This window comes from Solanum stenotomum, chromosome 1, assembly GCF_019186545.1.
Source record: "Solanum stenotomum isolate F172 chromosome 1, ASM1918654v1, whole genome shotgun sequence".
NCBI lineage: Eukaryota > Viridiplantae > Streptophyta > Magnoliopsida > Solanales > Solanaceae > Solanum > Solanum stenotomum.
The window spans coordinates 9,628,598-9,643,921 of NC_064282.1; the positions used below are offsets into that span (position 1 = coordinate 9,628,598).

The 15,324-nt window shown below is 27.8% G+C and overlaps 2 protein-coding genes across 4 annotated transcripts in view; one reads left to right on the plus strand and one right to left on the minus strand.

Annotated features, from left to right (window-relative positions):
• Positions 1-3,054: 3,054 nt before the first annotated feature.
• Positions 3,055-6,063, minus strand: LOC125866999 (WAT1-related protein At1g09380-like). Of its 2 annotated transcripts, XM_049547413.1 has the most exons (7): positions 5,738-6,063; positions 5,044-5,106; positions 4,464-4,580; positions 4,115-4,361; positions 3,714-3,869; positions 3,445-3,596; positions 3,055-3,345 (listed from the first exon to the last, which is right to left on the minus strand). In XM_049547413.1, exons 1-7 carry the CDS (start codon positions 5,911-5,913, stop codon positions 3,126-3,128), a joined length of 1,131 nt encoding a protein of 376 aa, XP_049403370.1. In that variant the 5' UTR covers positions 5,914-6,063; the 3' UTR covers positions 3,055-3,125. The 2 variants fall into 2 exon arrangements, with proteins under 2 accessions (XP_049403370.1, XP_049403378.1); XM_049547421.1 differs by lacking the exon at positions 3,714-3,869 and having other exon boundaries at positions 5,738-6,022.
• Positions 6,064-12,473: 6,410 nt separating this feature from the next.
• Positions 12,474-15,324, plus strand: part of LOC125867153 (ADP-ribosylation factor 1) — a 64,663-nt gene continuing 61,812 nt past the window's right edge. Inside the window, exon 1 of one of the 2 annotated variants that reach the window (XM_049547597.1) lies at positions 12,474-12,484. The gene's annotated coding sequence lies outside the window, so the exon portion shown is untranslated. Of the gene's footprint in view, positions 12,485-12,655; positions 12,666-15,324 lie in introns of those variants that run through there. The other variant, XM_049547604.1, reaches the window with a different exon arrangement.

The following is a 15,324-nucleotide window of genomic DNA, read 5'->3' on the forward strand; positions in this document are numbered from 1 at the left end:
TATAATTTGGCAGGTTGGAGGAAGTGGGATTTAGTGTAAGGCAGGGCAAGCCAAAGTGTGGGGAAAATTAAGGCATGACAACTTAATATTCACGCACCATATATTAAAAATAAAAAATAAAAAATAAAAAAAACAAGTTTAGTCACTATAACGTGTTAATGCCTCTAGAATTAATGTTTCAACGCTTTAAGCTGATCAATATATATATATATATATATATATATATATATATATATATTTGTTTTATGGAGAAACAAAGATATGGACCAAATGATAGTTTCTGATCATGAGTCCATCAACTGTAGACGTGAGCATTGGGATCTAGTAATGGACTGTTTGACGCAGATCCATTGCGATGGAACATTATGTCATGAATAATCAATCATTTTGTCCGTCATTATCAATTATCAACATCCACTACCTGACTATCATCATTCATCACTACTGTTAGATATCACTATCATTTATGTCAATTATTAGTTGTCACCATTAACTACAGGCTACCGTTATCAACCACTATTGTTAATCACTATTGTCAGTCACCATCACCACATAACATAATCTCCGATCAATAAGCACAACCACCATCGCTAGGCATCATCATTATTCATCCCCAACTATCATATACTTTTTAAAAATATTTTATTAATATAGTAGATTACTTTAATATTTTATTTGAATTATATATTATTAATTTTAAATAAAAGAAAGTGTTATATATTAAAATAATAAATAGTTTTTAATTATTTAATATTTAAATCTAAGACAATATAGGGTGCGAAATTCTCTTCTTATTACTGAGCGGATATGTTAATCTGGACGAGATGTCTGATAAGGTGCATGATGCTTGGCCAAGGGGGGATTTTAATGTTTGATGATTCATAAAGTAAACAAGTGCACGTTGACTGTTTTTTTTTTTAAATCATTCACCTGACTACAAACCTGAGGGGTAGCTCAGCTGGTAAAGGCCTGAGGACAAAGTCCTTCAGGTCGCCAGTTCGAGCCCCAGCAGAGCTACTGGAGGCATTACAAATTGGCCGCGTCTCCAGGGCCCCGTGGAACTAACCGTGGTGCACCCACCTTGAAACAGCGGGATCCGGTGAATATAACTAGTCAGGTTCGCAAAGCGACACCCGAAAACTACGGTTAAAAAAAAAATAAAAAATAAAAAATTCACCTGACTACACCAAGCCAATAATAAAAATATATTTGACATACATATCTTCTTAATTTCTTTTACTACTAATCATATAGGTGGAGTCAAGATAACGTTTAAAAAAACAGTCAAGATAATGCTTGATAATAAGCAATTTTTAAAAATGTAAAAAGGAGAATTCGACCAGTCTTTAATTATGAACCATATAACCTAAAAATAATGTCTTACAACTTATATGTTTGCATAATGGAGAAAAATCATAAAGCTATGCAAATTAAACTCCTTCTCATCCCTCAGGGATCTAAAATTTGTTGTCTATATAATACTCTTGATCATTTGTGCGGCTATAAATCATTTCATTACGAATAAAATAAAATTTTAAAATTATAAAAATATAACATTCTTTTTAAGATGAACTAAAAAGAAAAATATGCCAAGTAAAATAGAATAGTAATACTCATTTGAAATCAGTCACCTCTATTATTTCCTTTGATTAAAGAGAAATCTTAGTCTCAAAATATGGCTTTTTTCAAAAGGATTCTCTACTATAATTCGTCGCAAGAACTAAACGTTAAAATTAAAGGCTACGATTTATTTATTTTATTAAAGTTATAAAAAGGAACCACTTAAAGGCAAGAACATGAGTGAAGCAATTAAATACTCCATATATGTGAAGTGTCTGTACCAGAAAAAGAAAAAAAAACGACTGCAGTTGAAGTGATAAAAAGGTGGTCGAGTAACCAATAATTCAATGCATTATATACAACCAAAAGAACAAATGAAAGTTGTACAAAAAAAAAGATAAAAAAAGAAAAGGAGTGGCAGGCAAAAAGTATGTACTACTTTCTCCGTCCACTTTTAATTGTCATGTTACATTTTTCAGAAGTCGTTTTAACTAATTTTTAAAGTTAAGTTAAATTATATTAATTCGATATTTTAAACAAAAAGTTTAGATATTCAAAAACTATACGAAAAGCACTATAAATTGTAATTTTTTGCATATCAATATGATGAAAAAGTACATCATAAAATGTTAGTCAAAGTTCTTATAGTTTGACTCTGAAAAAGAAAATCATGACAATTAAAAATGAATGGAGGAAGTATTATTCTAAACTCTTGGGAAATAAAATGTTTTTAAGTTTTAGTTCAAGGTAAAATGGTAACACACTACTTAAAGTAATAGAACTTAAATCCTGACGTTATTTAAGTTCCACTAATTAAATTACATGATTAAACGATATGTTTCGTAATTGAATTAGTAAATTTCATTTGTAATATGTGATAAAAAAAAATTTAGATAACATAAAGTGATAGTAATCTTTGGACATTATAAAATAAAATAAAATTACGATTCATATAAAATAGGAGTATTATTAGTGGAATGATGTTAAGCATTTTAGCTTTTTTTGGAAAAAATATACTAAGTGTTGGATAAATTGGACAAAAGAAATATTTAGAATTATTGAGAGTACGTTTTTATTATTAGATATAAGTTACTCATATATTTGCAAAAACATAAGCACTCAAAGATGAAAATGGTCTATTGATTGCATGTAATCAAACATTTTCTCCGTAACCTAGCGGATTTAGATAATGAATTTTTTAAACGTGAACCATTAGTTTTGCGTAGAAAAATTTATTCAATAGCAATGAAATAATGACTGTAGCATAATAACATTAGTATATATGCACACACAAAAATAATTAATATTTTGTTTAGTCACAATTCCATCATCTAGAATATATGAACAACTTATATTTGCTACATGAAATCAATCGGCAATTTATTTGAGTGCTTATATTTACGCAAATATATGAACAACTTATTATATTTAATAAATAAGAGTAATATATTTTCATATTTTAAATCTAGAATTTATTTTATTAAAAACAAAAGCTTCAAGAGAAAAAATGACATAAATAACCTTATGACAAGTGGTATCCCAATTTATTTTTACTGCACCATCGATCATAGCGCAGTTTTGGATTGTATGATCTGCTTCATATTATTATTATTATTATCCTTGTGATTTTGAGGTAATTGCAATTCCAAATCAGCTTGTAATTTAGTGGATTGCTTCTTCTCTTTTGTTAATTCTAGTACATCAATATCCTCTGCATTTGTCTCCATCTTTTTGCCCCACAAAAAGCCGTACATCCCAGCCACTACGATGATTGACCCTACAACTCTGATATATTTTTTTAAAAAATGAATGAATATTTTACTAAGAATTATAATTAGATTACAATGAGAAAAGAATAAAGTGATAGGCTAAATATATACTTACACGCCAAGGTATAATTTCTCACGAAGCAATATCCAACTGAGAAATGCAGAAATAACTAAGAACAACGGATTGAACATCGAGACGTACAAAGGACCTTTTTTCTCAATGCACCACGAGCTCAGGAAATATGTAAATGATGTAGCCATAGCTCCCTGTAATCAACATCAAATAAACCTCATCATCATGAGCAAATTAATACTCGTATATATACATACTTTTTGGTTATCCTTTTTAATAAATATTTAAAAAGCATATGAAAAAATAAGTACATTATAGACAACTGAGACAGCTCTAATGGGATTTAATGTCCATTCAGAAAGTTTTGGAACGACACAAAAGCCAATGATAACGCACTCCACACTAGCCATTAGGCACATCAACGTTGTGCTTGTATATGGTGCTGCATACTTCTCGTTTACCCTTGCCTAATAAATCCAAAAAAACAAAAATATCGGTAAAAAATTATTTGCACTAAATCAATAAATGCAAGATCGATATATGTAGTGCATAACCTATGCCTTAATCAGAATTTATTTATTATGTATTTTTACTGTAATTAGTGTAAACATATTTTAGGAAAATATTGAATAAGCATGGAAGAAATTTTAGTAACAGAAAACAATAGTATGTGTGTGTTTGTTAGAGAAGGGAGTAAATAGTTTTCAATTACCTGAATAATTAACCAAATGGCATAAGTGAGACTGGAGAGTATAAGTAGAAAAGGTCCTAAAAAGAAATTGGAATTGGCAGAATTGACATCTTTGCTTGTATTTTCTGCATATTTCCAGTGAAATCCTAATTGACCAATAACAACTTTTCCATGATATAATGACAATAACATTGCACCTCCAACACATATTATTGTACCCCAAAACTTAGTTTGTCCTGCTATACTTCTTAATCCCAATTTTTCAATCCTGCACCCACAAAATTAAAATTATTAATTTACAGCCATTAATTATCATGCTTCAATTTGATAGTTTAACTTTTTAATATTTGTAGAAAATACAATTAATTACCCCAAGGGTACAGCTATGATAAAGGTGAAAGCTGGGATTAGATTATCAATGGCGGAGACAATTGTTGGAGTTGAATTCTTTAGCCCAATGAAATATATATTTTGATTCGCTGTTATCCTGTATATATCACGATAAGAAACACAAAAGGTTAGAATTGATGATACTATGTTAAATAAGTCCGACATTTATAACAATCACTAGTATTTATAATAGAGTAGCATTTTATTATAATAATCAAGTTCTCTTTGAAACTGATTTTTCATGTTATTTTTTGAATCTCTATAATGACATTTACATCAATCATTTCTATAACAATAAAATTACCCTCTATAACTCTTTCTCAAATATTAACAGATTTTAAGTCACTATATATTTCCCTCATTTTTGTTTCTAGACATTTAAGTTCATAATAAAGAAATGTCACTATTGTTGCTTTGTTAAATAAAGTCAGATATAGAAATAGGATCTCTAAATTAATTTAATACGTTAAGTATTTTTATAAAATATATATTAGTATTTTATTGGACAAAATTAAAGTTTGACAGCATATGTGGTTTTCAACAGAAAAGAAAATGCTTACCCGAAAATAGAACACAAAAATATCTGAAAAAGTATAGAGCGTGTCATCTTGGGCCTAGTTTTCCTGTCAATATGAGAAAATAAAAGGATTTAAAAAAAGAAAAAACTGAATCAAGAAACAATGATAAATAAAACAAATATTTTGTGCCGGAATTGTTATAATTTTCAAAACTCAAACCTGAAATTTCTAATCAATTTGTCTATCGTTAGTAACTTAATATTAACTGAGGTCATCTAGTAATTAGAGTTACTACTACTTATATCTTGCTCTGCACTGGGATAAAAAATGTTTTATTTTATTAATTGATTATCCTTCGGAAAAAAATATTGATTTAATTAAAAGAGTACTATTTGCTCTAACACAAGCTCTTTTTTTTTAAAAAATATAAACAGTCACGCGTTCGCAATAACTTGGATGCGGAAAATTGTCCTGTGAAAAGGGTACAATTGTCAAAAGCATACATAAACATTAATGAAGCAGCTACCGTACGGGCGTACATTACTTTCTAAAGTCAATTGAACTGCTTAAATTCTTTCAAATGACCAAAATACCCTCAATAAAAAATTTAAATCGCAAAAGCACACATATTGACAAGAAGCTATTCAACCGTGGCTTACATATATTTATTAGTGATAAATACTGTAATACTCCTTTTATTTTTTAAAAGTTGGTATGTAGGAAGAAGAATATATACCTCTCTAAGAAGAAAGCAAATGGAGCAATGGAGATAGTTGCAAAAATAGGCCTATAAGCTGATTGAACGAAAGCATTCATGCCACCATCCATCACTAACTTTGATATTATTACCATTCCGGCATACGCAACTTGTACAATCACCATTATCATAAAAACCATCAATTCGTTCCCCATTTTCTTCTTTCTTGATATTAACGCGCACGTAAACTTCAATGTGTGGCCGGATGGGGATATATTAATAGGTGAAGTGAAATGGTGAGTTGTATTAGCGCATATTGGAACTATATATATATATATAGTGACCAATTGCTATATATATAGTAGAAAAATATTGCAAGCTTGGGAGGATGGATTTTGATGGATGATAAAAGGAGACGTAAAATGTGTGTAGTGTACATCTGCCATCATAAAAAGTTTGATAATTTTTTTGAAAGTGTTTAAAAGTATCCCACAAAAAGGCTTTTATGTCTAAATTAATGTATTATTTTTTATTTATGTGGACCAAAATTAAAAATAAATAATTCTATGTGTTTTTTTTAGTGGAGTTATGGTTTCCAAATCATGATAAGTATGTTTTTTTTTTTTTTTCTGATTTCTTATCGTAAGAGATAAGATAAAGTTCTCTGAAATATTTTGTCTCTACGGTAGGTTTGCTTTTGATGATTTTGCATGAAAGTCTGCAAGATCGATGATGATATAATTTTCATCCATAAAAAAATTGTCACGCATTTTAGATCTAGGCATGTAAAGACGTTACATTAAATTCCAAAAAGCTATTGCATAAAGATATGATTGAGCTATATGTCTTAGAAAGAGAGAAATTACAGCTGCTTGAAGAAAGTTTGTTTTTTTTATTGAATGTTTTTGGTAAAAATAATTGTTTTACCAAAGCATAGCTTTTAGGCCGATGCTTTTTAGATCTTATAAATTTGGTCGCCTACTAATACTAAAGAAACAAATGGACGTTGACTAGGCGCACTTGAAAATTTGTGGGGTTTCCAACTGATTGCAAGTGAAATTGTTCACTCATGATTTCTCTTTTAGGAATTAAACCACATGAATATTACATCTTAGAAGATATAAAATAGATAATAATAGGAAAGGACATACATTACATCAATGCAAACAAAACGTCTTAAAATGAGTTGAAATTAGAGATTAAATTGAAGATTTTTTTTTAAAATGGGTTATGACTTGAACGAATTGAGATTGAACTCAATTTAAATTATCTTGAGTCCAACCCATAAAATTCAAGACATGTTGGATGGATTACATATGTTTGAGCTCATTTTTGACACCCCTGGATATTTATAAGGAAAAATTAGAAAGTAAATAATAAATTATCTTTTAATTTTTAAATCTATTTTTATTATAATAAACAAGTAAAAGTGATAGAATGCACATCGCAAAGATGAGAATTTTAAGCCCATAGATCGTCAAGGTTATACCATAATACAAGAAACTTTTTTATCATGTTCATACACCCAAACTTACAAATTTCGTTATCTTTTACTTCCAGATACATACATCCAAACTTATTCAACTAGATTGTTATGTATTTATAGACATTATCAAATATTATTGTTGATACATAAATGCTAATGTTTTTATAACAATATCTTTTTGTATCAACTAACCATTGTGTTATGTCTCACACACAAAAATATTATTGAGAACAATTACATGTATAATGTATCTTTTATAAAATACAGTATTCTCAAACAAAATAAGATACATAAATAGTAATGTATCTTGCACTAACTTTTTTGACATGATACATAGATTTGAATTTATACTAAATGTTCCGCACATAACTATTGTTTTCGACCTTTGGAATCTGTTACGATTTGGGAGAGATTTGAGAGAAGAACATTTGAGATTTGAATTGTTTGAAGTTGTTACGATTTGGGAGAGATTGACATAGATTTGATTTGCATGATTTGAGGAACTGACTTTTAATTTCCTTTTTAATCTCAACAGACAAGTTGTTTAATGTATCAACTGTTATGTATCCGGATGACAAAAATTTGAAGGGATTTTTATAAATTAAAAAAGGGTAGAAAAAGGATGTAATTTGCTCCTTAATTCCTAAAAATTTTACTAACCCAAAATCAGTCAGTGGTTTGTTAATTCTCTTTTAGGTACTCAAATAGTACTACAATTTAAAACATAACACCAATAGAATTGTTGCCTTCGGCATTAAAACTGTGGCGAAATAAGAATTTTTTAAAAGGATATTCAAGATATATATATAATAATAATGAGTAAAAAGTATAATTTAATGTCATTTCTATGCCCAAATTGAAGTACTTTAACTAACGATCATCCTTTTTTTAAAAAAAAAATTAAAAAGAAAATTGGGGCTGAGGGAGGGAATTACAATGGGAGGAATCGAACCTCACCAACAAGTTAGAGTTGAGATAGCCAACCAAAGATCATGCCATTGAATTTGGGCTTCTTCTTTCTTTTTCTTTTTCTTTTTTTCCCTTTTTGTGGATCATTTATATATGATGCGCCAGGGGATGTAGCAAGTAATACACTCATAGCCTACAAGACAATCTACATGATGCGAATTCAGGTATGGCTATATTTAGAGTACTCAAAAATTACCAATACTTATGGTATACTTATTTGACACTAAAAACTCAACAGATGAATTATGGTTATGAATGAAATATCACTCGACCTCATATCTAGCTTGTTGTTCCAAAAATGCAATGAGGCGCTGCAGTTGACAAGCATATGAAGGAACATGGATCATAGGGTCAAGTTAAGTCACATTCAAGGTACAATTGAGTTTTGTTCGGTGACGTATTGGGCTTTAGTTCCCACATTTTTGGGCTTTCAATCAGCTGGATATGCTAGCTTCCAGCCCAACTATTTTTCAAAATGGGCTATTTGGACAGACCCGAGATTTTCCTGTTATGGGCTTCTCGAGATGTTTAGCAAGGTGAGGTTGTGATAACAATTTTTTTTTTTTACACTTTTTAGCTGTTCATTAAAATAAAATAGTATTTTAAATATAATATATAATATACATATTATACACATAGGAGTATATATTTTTATATTTGTCAAGTAGTTGTAGTTATTTTGGTTGAGGGGCTAAATGTTTTAAAAACTAAATGTTTATATTGAATCAATGAATATATAACTTATGTATATAATTTTTTATTAAAATCTTTTCATCACTTATAAAGCGGCAATATTTCATTTAAACATGATAGATTTAACTTAAACGTACTTCATGTACTTTTAAGATATTATGAATACAAAATTTAATATTTGATGATATCCCTATATACAAATAAATATTTATTATTATAAAAAATATTAGGTTCAATTGAACCTATAATTCAAAGGCTCCATCCATCTCTTATTATTTAAAAAATAAAAGGGAACTTATATAAACCTTACTAGTTTAAGAGCTAATTACTTAATTAGATGAACTCTAGTTTGCAGTATTACGTATCTTTCAAGATTTTTGGTTGTCCATATACGTTCAGATATGTCCAGATATATGTATCTGAGGATACATAGGTCAAACTTACGTGTAATTTATTCTAGATATGTTGTATCCAAGTGGATTCACATGTATTTGGGATACATATACATGTATCGAGTGAGATTCGCATGTCGCCTCCCTTTCTATCTTGGTTGCCTCTCTCTTTGTGTATTTGGTGCAAAAATACATGTATCAAGTATATTTTTCTCAATATATGATATAAAATTCTTATTAGTGGTAAGATACATAATATTTAAAAGTATACGTAATAGTAATAGTATATATAATATATATATATATATGATAGTGAAGTATGTCTAAATATGTAGTTTTTCCAAAAAAAAATAAGTACGCTTTTCAGTTTTTCCTCCTCGTGTGTAATGTCATAGTGATACCCTGGCTAAGAAAGCAGGAACATAATACTCCCCTTCACATGGAAGAGACAATATAACGTACACAACAACAATAATAAATTCAAGCTAAGTGTGATTTGGTTGATGGAGTTTTGGAAGAGTGGCGTGTATGCAAAATTATTGTATTCTTGTGATGAAGGTAGAAATGATGTTTTATATAGGTCAAAGGCTTAACCAAAATATATCAAGTTCAAATACGAAAATAAAATACGATAGTAAAGAAATCAACCTAAAAATAGAGAAGAAAGCAGTAGCATTAATACATATTTAGGATTTATAGAACATGAGTACATAACTAATATGTAGCATTAATACATATTTAGGATTATAGAACATAATTAAAAATGGTCATGACTCTTATTCTAACATTATAACTGAATGCAGGAAATTGCTCCAGCAATTGGGGAACCCGCGGATCATCCATAACTTAAGGGAATTAAATCAGGTGGCCGACCTACTAGCAAAGGAAGGCGCAAAATTCACTAAGGAGCAAACCTTTGTGGAATGGACTACTAAGCCCCCGGATTTCGTTTTGAAGAAGATAGAAGAAGATAAGAAGGGGATTCCTTTTGTTGTAAATAAACTAACAAGTTCTATGTCGGATAAATGTACTACTACTAATATAGATATAGCTGTAGGTTGCAGTACTACTTTTGGCCCCCCTGGCTTGTATGGATGCATAACTAATATATATAATATTTCTCTTTTCAATCAAAAAAAAAAATGAAAATGAAAAAAGAAGAAGATAATTTTAGCGGGAATTGAACCTAGTTCCTTTGGGTATTTACTCACCTAACCTTCAACCAAGTGCACTATTCCTTTTGTCCTTAATTACTTGTTCACTTTTGTATTGATACACCTATTAAGAAAATAATAATTAACATAGTAAATTTATCATTTTACTCCTATTAATTATGAAGTGGATGAATTAAAAAATTTAAGATTTTCAAAAAGTTCTACCTTTTTCGAAGTAATTAATCGAGAGTATAATATGTTAATTTTTTTTGTTCTTTCTTAATTTGTCAAAATAGACAAGTAATTAGGGACAGATCGATGTAATCAAATATGCATAATAAATACCTAATTTGATAGAAAAATCATGCATCCACGTGTACGTTATTGTTGACACTAAATCAGCCTATGAGTAGCAACCACAAGCAAGAAGAAACAGAAAAAAAAAAAACAGGTAATAAAATTGAAAAATCTATCTATATATAATAGGAGAAGATAAAACGACACATGTCAGTGCCACAAATTTTCATAATTTTAAATAATAAATAATTAAATATTATAAATTCAAAATTTGAAATAAAAATAGACACATGCCAGTACACAAATAATGAAAACTGACAACATTTTAAAAAACATATTTAATATTTATTAAATCCAATTTATAAATTAGTAAAAAATATTTTTTTTATAAAAAGGTTGAAAATTTACTTTCTATGCTAAACAAAACTGAATTTTTAAATGTATAAAATTATTTTTAAAAATTGCAAACACTAAAAAAATGTATGGATGTATAGGCACGGATATAAAATTGCAATCACTAAAGCTAAAAATCATAAACAGTAATTTTTAAATAAAATTTACGCTTACAAAAATTACAATATCAAAAACAAATTAATCTTTATTTTAAAAAAACATGTATCCAATTAAATAGGGAGTTTTAAAACTTTTTTGCCACGTTGCTAAAACTAGAACAAGATGATCTACGACGCTTAGATATATTACTTTCTTTTCTTTTTTATTTCCTCTAAACACAATAAAAAATAATTTTCTGTTTCTTTGTATATGTATTTCCACGATTAATAATTTCTTTGCTTTTTTGTATGTGTATTTTTTAAATAATTGCTTACAAAGAATTTTATTGATTAAAAAAATTTGAAATAAACCTATGATCTATAGAGTGCACAGAGAGTTTTTATTGCTATAAAAAAGAATCGAAAGAAATCTATAATCTAAATTATTATAATAAAGATAAAGAAAAAACATGTAAGTAGAATCCTCATCCAATAACTAATTGTTTTTTTAATTGTTTGCCTTTCTTTTTCTATTTTTTTTGTTAATTTACTTTAATTCAAATTTATTAAGGTTGTTTAATTAATATATTTTACAATTCACAATATGAATTTTCATATTTCTTTTGTTGAATATTGACTTCGACTTTTTAAAAAAAAATTAATTTCAAACTCTACAATGTTGAACTTTACATGAAAGACCATAATCATTGCCTTGAATGTAATGGCGGCAAAAAATATAAGAAAATAGAATCTCTCTCTCTAAACTTAATTTATATTGAATTAACTAAATTAATTTAAAATATGAAATTAAAAATATTTTAAACTTGAAAATATTTATAAAAAAAGAAGAATACTTATGCACGATGGAGTCTTTTAAAACATAATTTTAATTTAAAATCTGAAATTAAAAATAATTAAAAATTAAAAATTTTAAACTAAACACAAAGAAAAGGATAATCGTACTATTTCATTTTGTTTTAAAAAGAAAAATTCCACGTTTAAAAAAAAATACATATATAACTACCCCCAATAATGCTGCTAAAATTTAGGAACTACAAATTTATGTTTAGAGTTACATAAATTTAAAACACAAATAAATTTAGCCTATTTTTCTGTAACTATATTTCCACAAAATATCTGGCACATAATTGCATGTACAAATGATGATGCTATAATTTAGGATCATATAGAGTGATAAAAAAATAATACTTTTTTTTTTTGCTAATTATATAAAAAGATAAAAAATTCTTGAATAATTAATTTGGAATTCGAATTTAAAAAATATTTAATTAATCTTCATCATTCTATATAAGTGGTGGTGCCCTTGGACGACCAAGGGTACTCCCGTAATTTTCCTTTAAATATTATGCTTTAAATATGTTGTACTTGGTTGTTTTATAATTGCACTTCCTTAATATAGGACATAAAAGTCCTATCATTTTTCTTTCTCATCATTCTATATAGGTGGTGGTGCCCTTCATCATTCTATATAGGTGGTGGTGCCCTTGAACGACCAAGGGTACTCCCGTAATTTTCCTTCAAATATTATGCTTTAAATATGTTGTACTTGGCTGTTTTATAATTGCACTTCCTTAATATAAGGACATAAAAGTCCATTCATTTTTCTTTCTCAGCCGCAAAATTGGCCCAATTTTTCAAGCAGGTGGGCCATTCTTTTCTGCCTTTTCCCTCAATGTGTTAATAGTTAATAATGTGGGTCCCATTTTAAAATACCAATTATTTGTTGCTACATTTTTTCTACATAATATATCATAGACAAAAAAATATGCGTTTAGAGAAAAAAATATCGGATATTGAAAAATTATGTCTTTTTTAGAGAAAATTACATAAATAATGCTATAAATCATAATAATTAACAACTTAAATATCAAAAACTTATATAAAAAAATTTGATTGACTCTCAAAATCTTATTGATACCACATAAAATGAGTTAGATGATAAATATATATATACTGTTTGAAAATGACGAAAAAAATATTATAAATCACAATAGTTATCAATTGTAAAAAAATTAAAATAGATATAAAAAAAATCAATCAACTCTAAAAAAATCTATCAATGCCGCATAAATAAGGACATGAAAAGTAACAGATATATTATTGGAAAATTACGTTAAAAAGATACAATTATAATAATTTACAACTTAATAAATGTAAAAGACATATAGAAAAGTGATTAGTTTTAAAATTTTATATATGCCACGTAAATTGGAACAACGAAAGTACAATATATTATTTTTTAAATTATGTAAAAAAGTACTACTAACTTGAAATATTTTTTAATCATACAAAAAATTGGATAACTTCTCAAGGTTTCATAATATCACATAAATTGAAACAAAAAAATTAATATAACAACTTAAATATTTAAAAGTTATATAAAAAAATTCAATAGACTCTTGAAATTTTATTGGAACCACATAAAATGGGTTAGATGATAAAACATATATTGTTTGAAAATGACGTCAAAAGTATTATAAATCAAAATAGTTAACAATTTTAAAAAATATAACACATATAAAAAAATAACTGACTCTAAAAAAATCTATGAATGTCACATAAATTGGAACATGAAAAGTAACATATATATTATTTCAAAATTATGTTAAAAGTAACTATAAATTACAATAATTTACAATTTAATATACGTAAAAGACATATAAAAAAGTGCTTAATTTTAAAATTCTATATATGTCATTTCTACCCAACTAAGCACGGTGAAAGCTAGGATGTCATTCTTGTTTGCATTCTTTCAGTTGGAGCAGTTCAGCAGCAAGATTATACTTTGTAAGCTCCTTCTTTAGTTTCTGCAGGCCTTGTATAATCCTCACCATTTGGTTACTTTATTCACTATGAGTATCATTCTCTCCCCTTAATATAGAAACTTCATCTTTTGGGAAAGTCAACTTTAGGGGACGAGTTGTACTCTTATTTCCTCTGGTTGGTCTATCATTTGTATCCATATGCCTGCTTCAAGAATATTTTGTATTTACATTCATCTAAGGGTACTTCTTATAATATAGTAAATCATTGTTAGAAACATGTAATGAATAATAATATACCTTACACTGTTGGCTGAAGCATAACTTATGTGGTTCAATTTATTCAGATATTTATTTTCAACTCATTTGTCGATGTTTTCTGTATTTCATGTTACTTCAGCTTGGAGTTGGTAGTATTTTTTCCTGTTATCAATTTATCGTAGACCTTTTCCTAACCAAACTCTACAACTACTGTCTAATTTTGCAGCCTGATTGTGTGAATTGGATTTTCCTGAATTTAAATAGCTCCTCTCCAAAGTGGGGTGTTATTCTTTGCACAATTTAAGGTTCTAGATATATTCCCAATTCTCTTTGCTATCTGCTGAATTGTATTAATTTACTCCTTTAGTTTCTTCTTAGATCATAAGAAAGTTTCAAGCTGGAAGAACTACTTATGTTAACACTTGAGAATTTGCAGAATTCAAAATTCAACTACCAGACCAATGCAACAAATATTAAACTACATATAGTGTATGTGTTTTGGCCTTCATAGAAAGTTTAATGTATAAGCCTTTGCAACATGAATGTAATATACTATGAAACATGTTATATTGAAATTTAGTTTAATCATGTTGCGTATTTACATATCTTCTTTATAACTGCTTTTAATTTCACAAAATACCCGTGCCTTGCACCGGCACCTTTATCTAGTATCCTTAAAAGCACCACCCTTTTAGCCACCAAAAGTTCAAAACGTAGTTTTTTGCTCTTCTTTTCTGTTTAATTTCTATATTTATATTTCTCTAATTTATTCATATTTTAATTGAGATATTTTTTAAAGATTTATTGCGATTATCTTTTAAATTAGTAGGGTCAATTTTAAATTTATGTAATTGTAGTTGTCTTTTGAATTTGAGTTATACTATGATATATATATATATATATACTAGATATGGGATCCCGTGCCAGCACGAGGCCCAATATATGTTACTGTTTCTGTTTTAATTTATGTGGTACATATGAACTTTGAAGTTAATCAATTTTTTAGTATGTTTTTATATATTTTAAGTTGCTAATTATTTGTATTTAGAGTATGTTTTACGTAAATATATTATAAATCACAATAAATAACAAGTTAATTT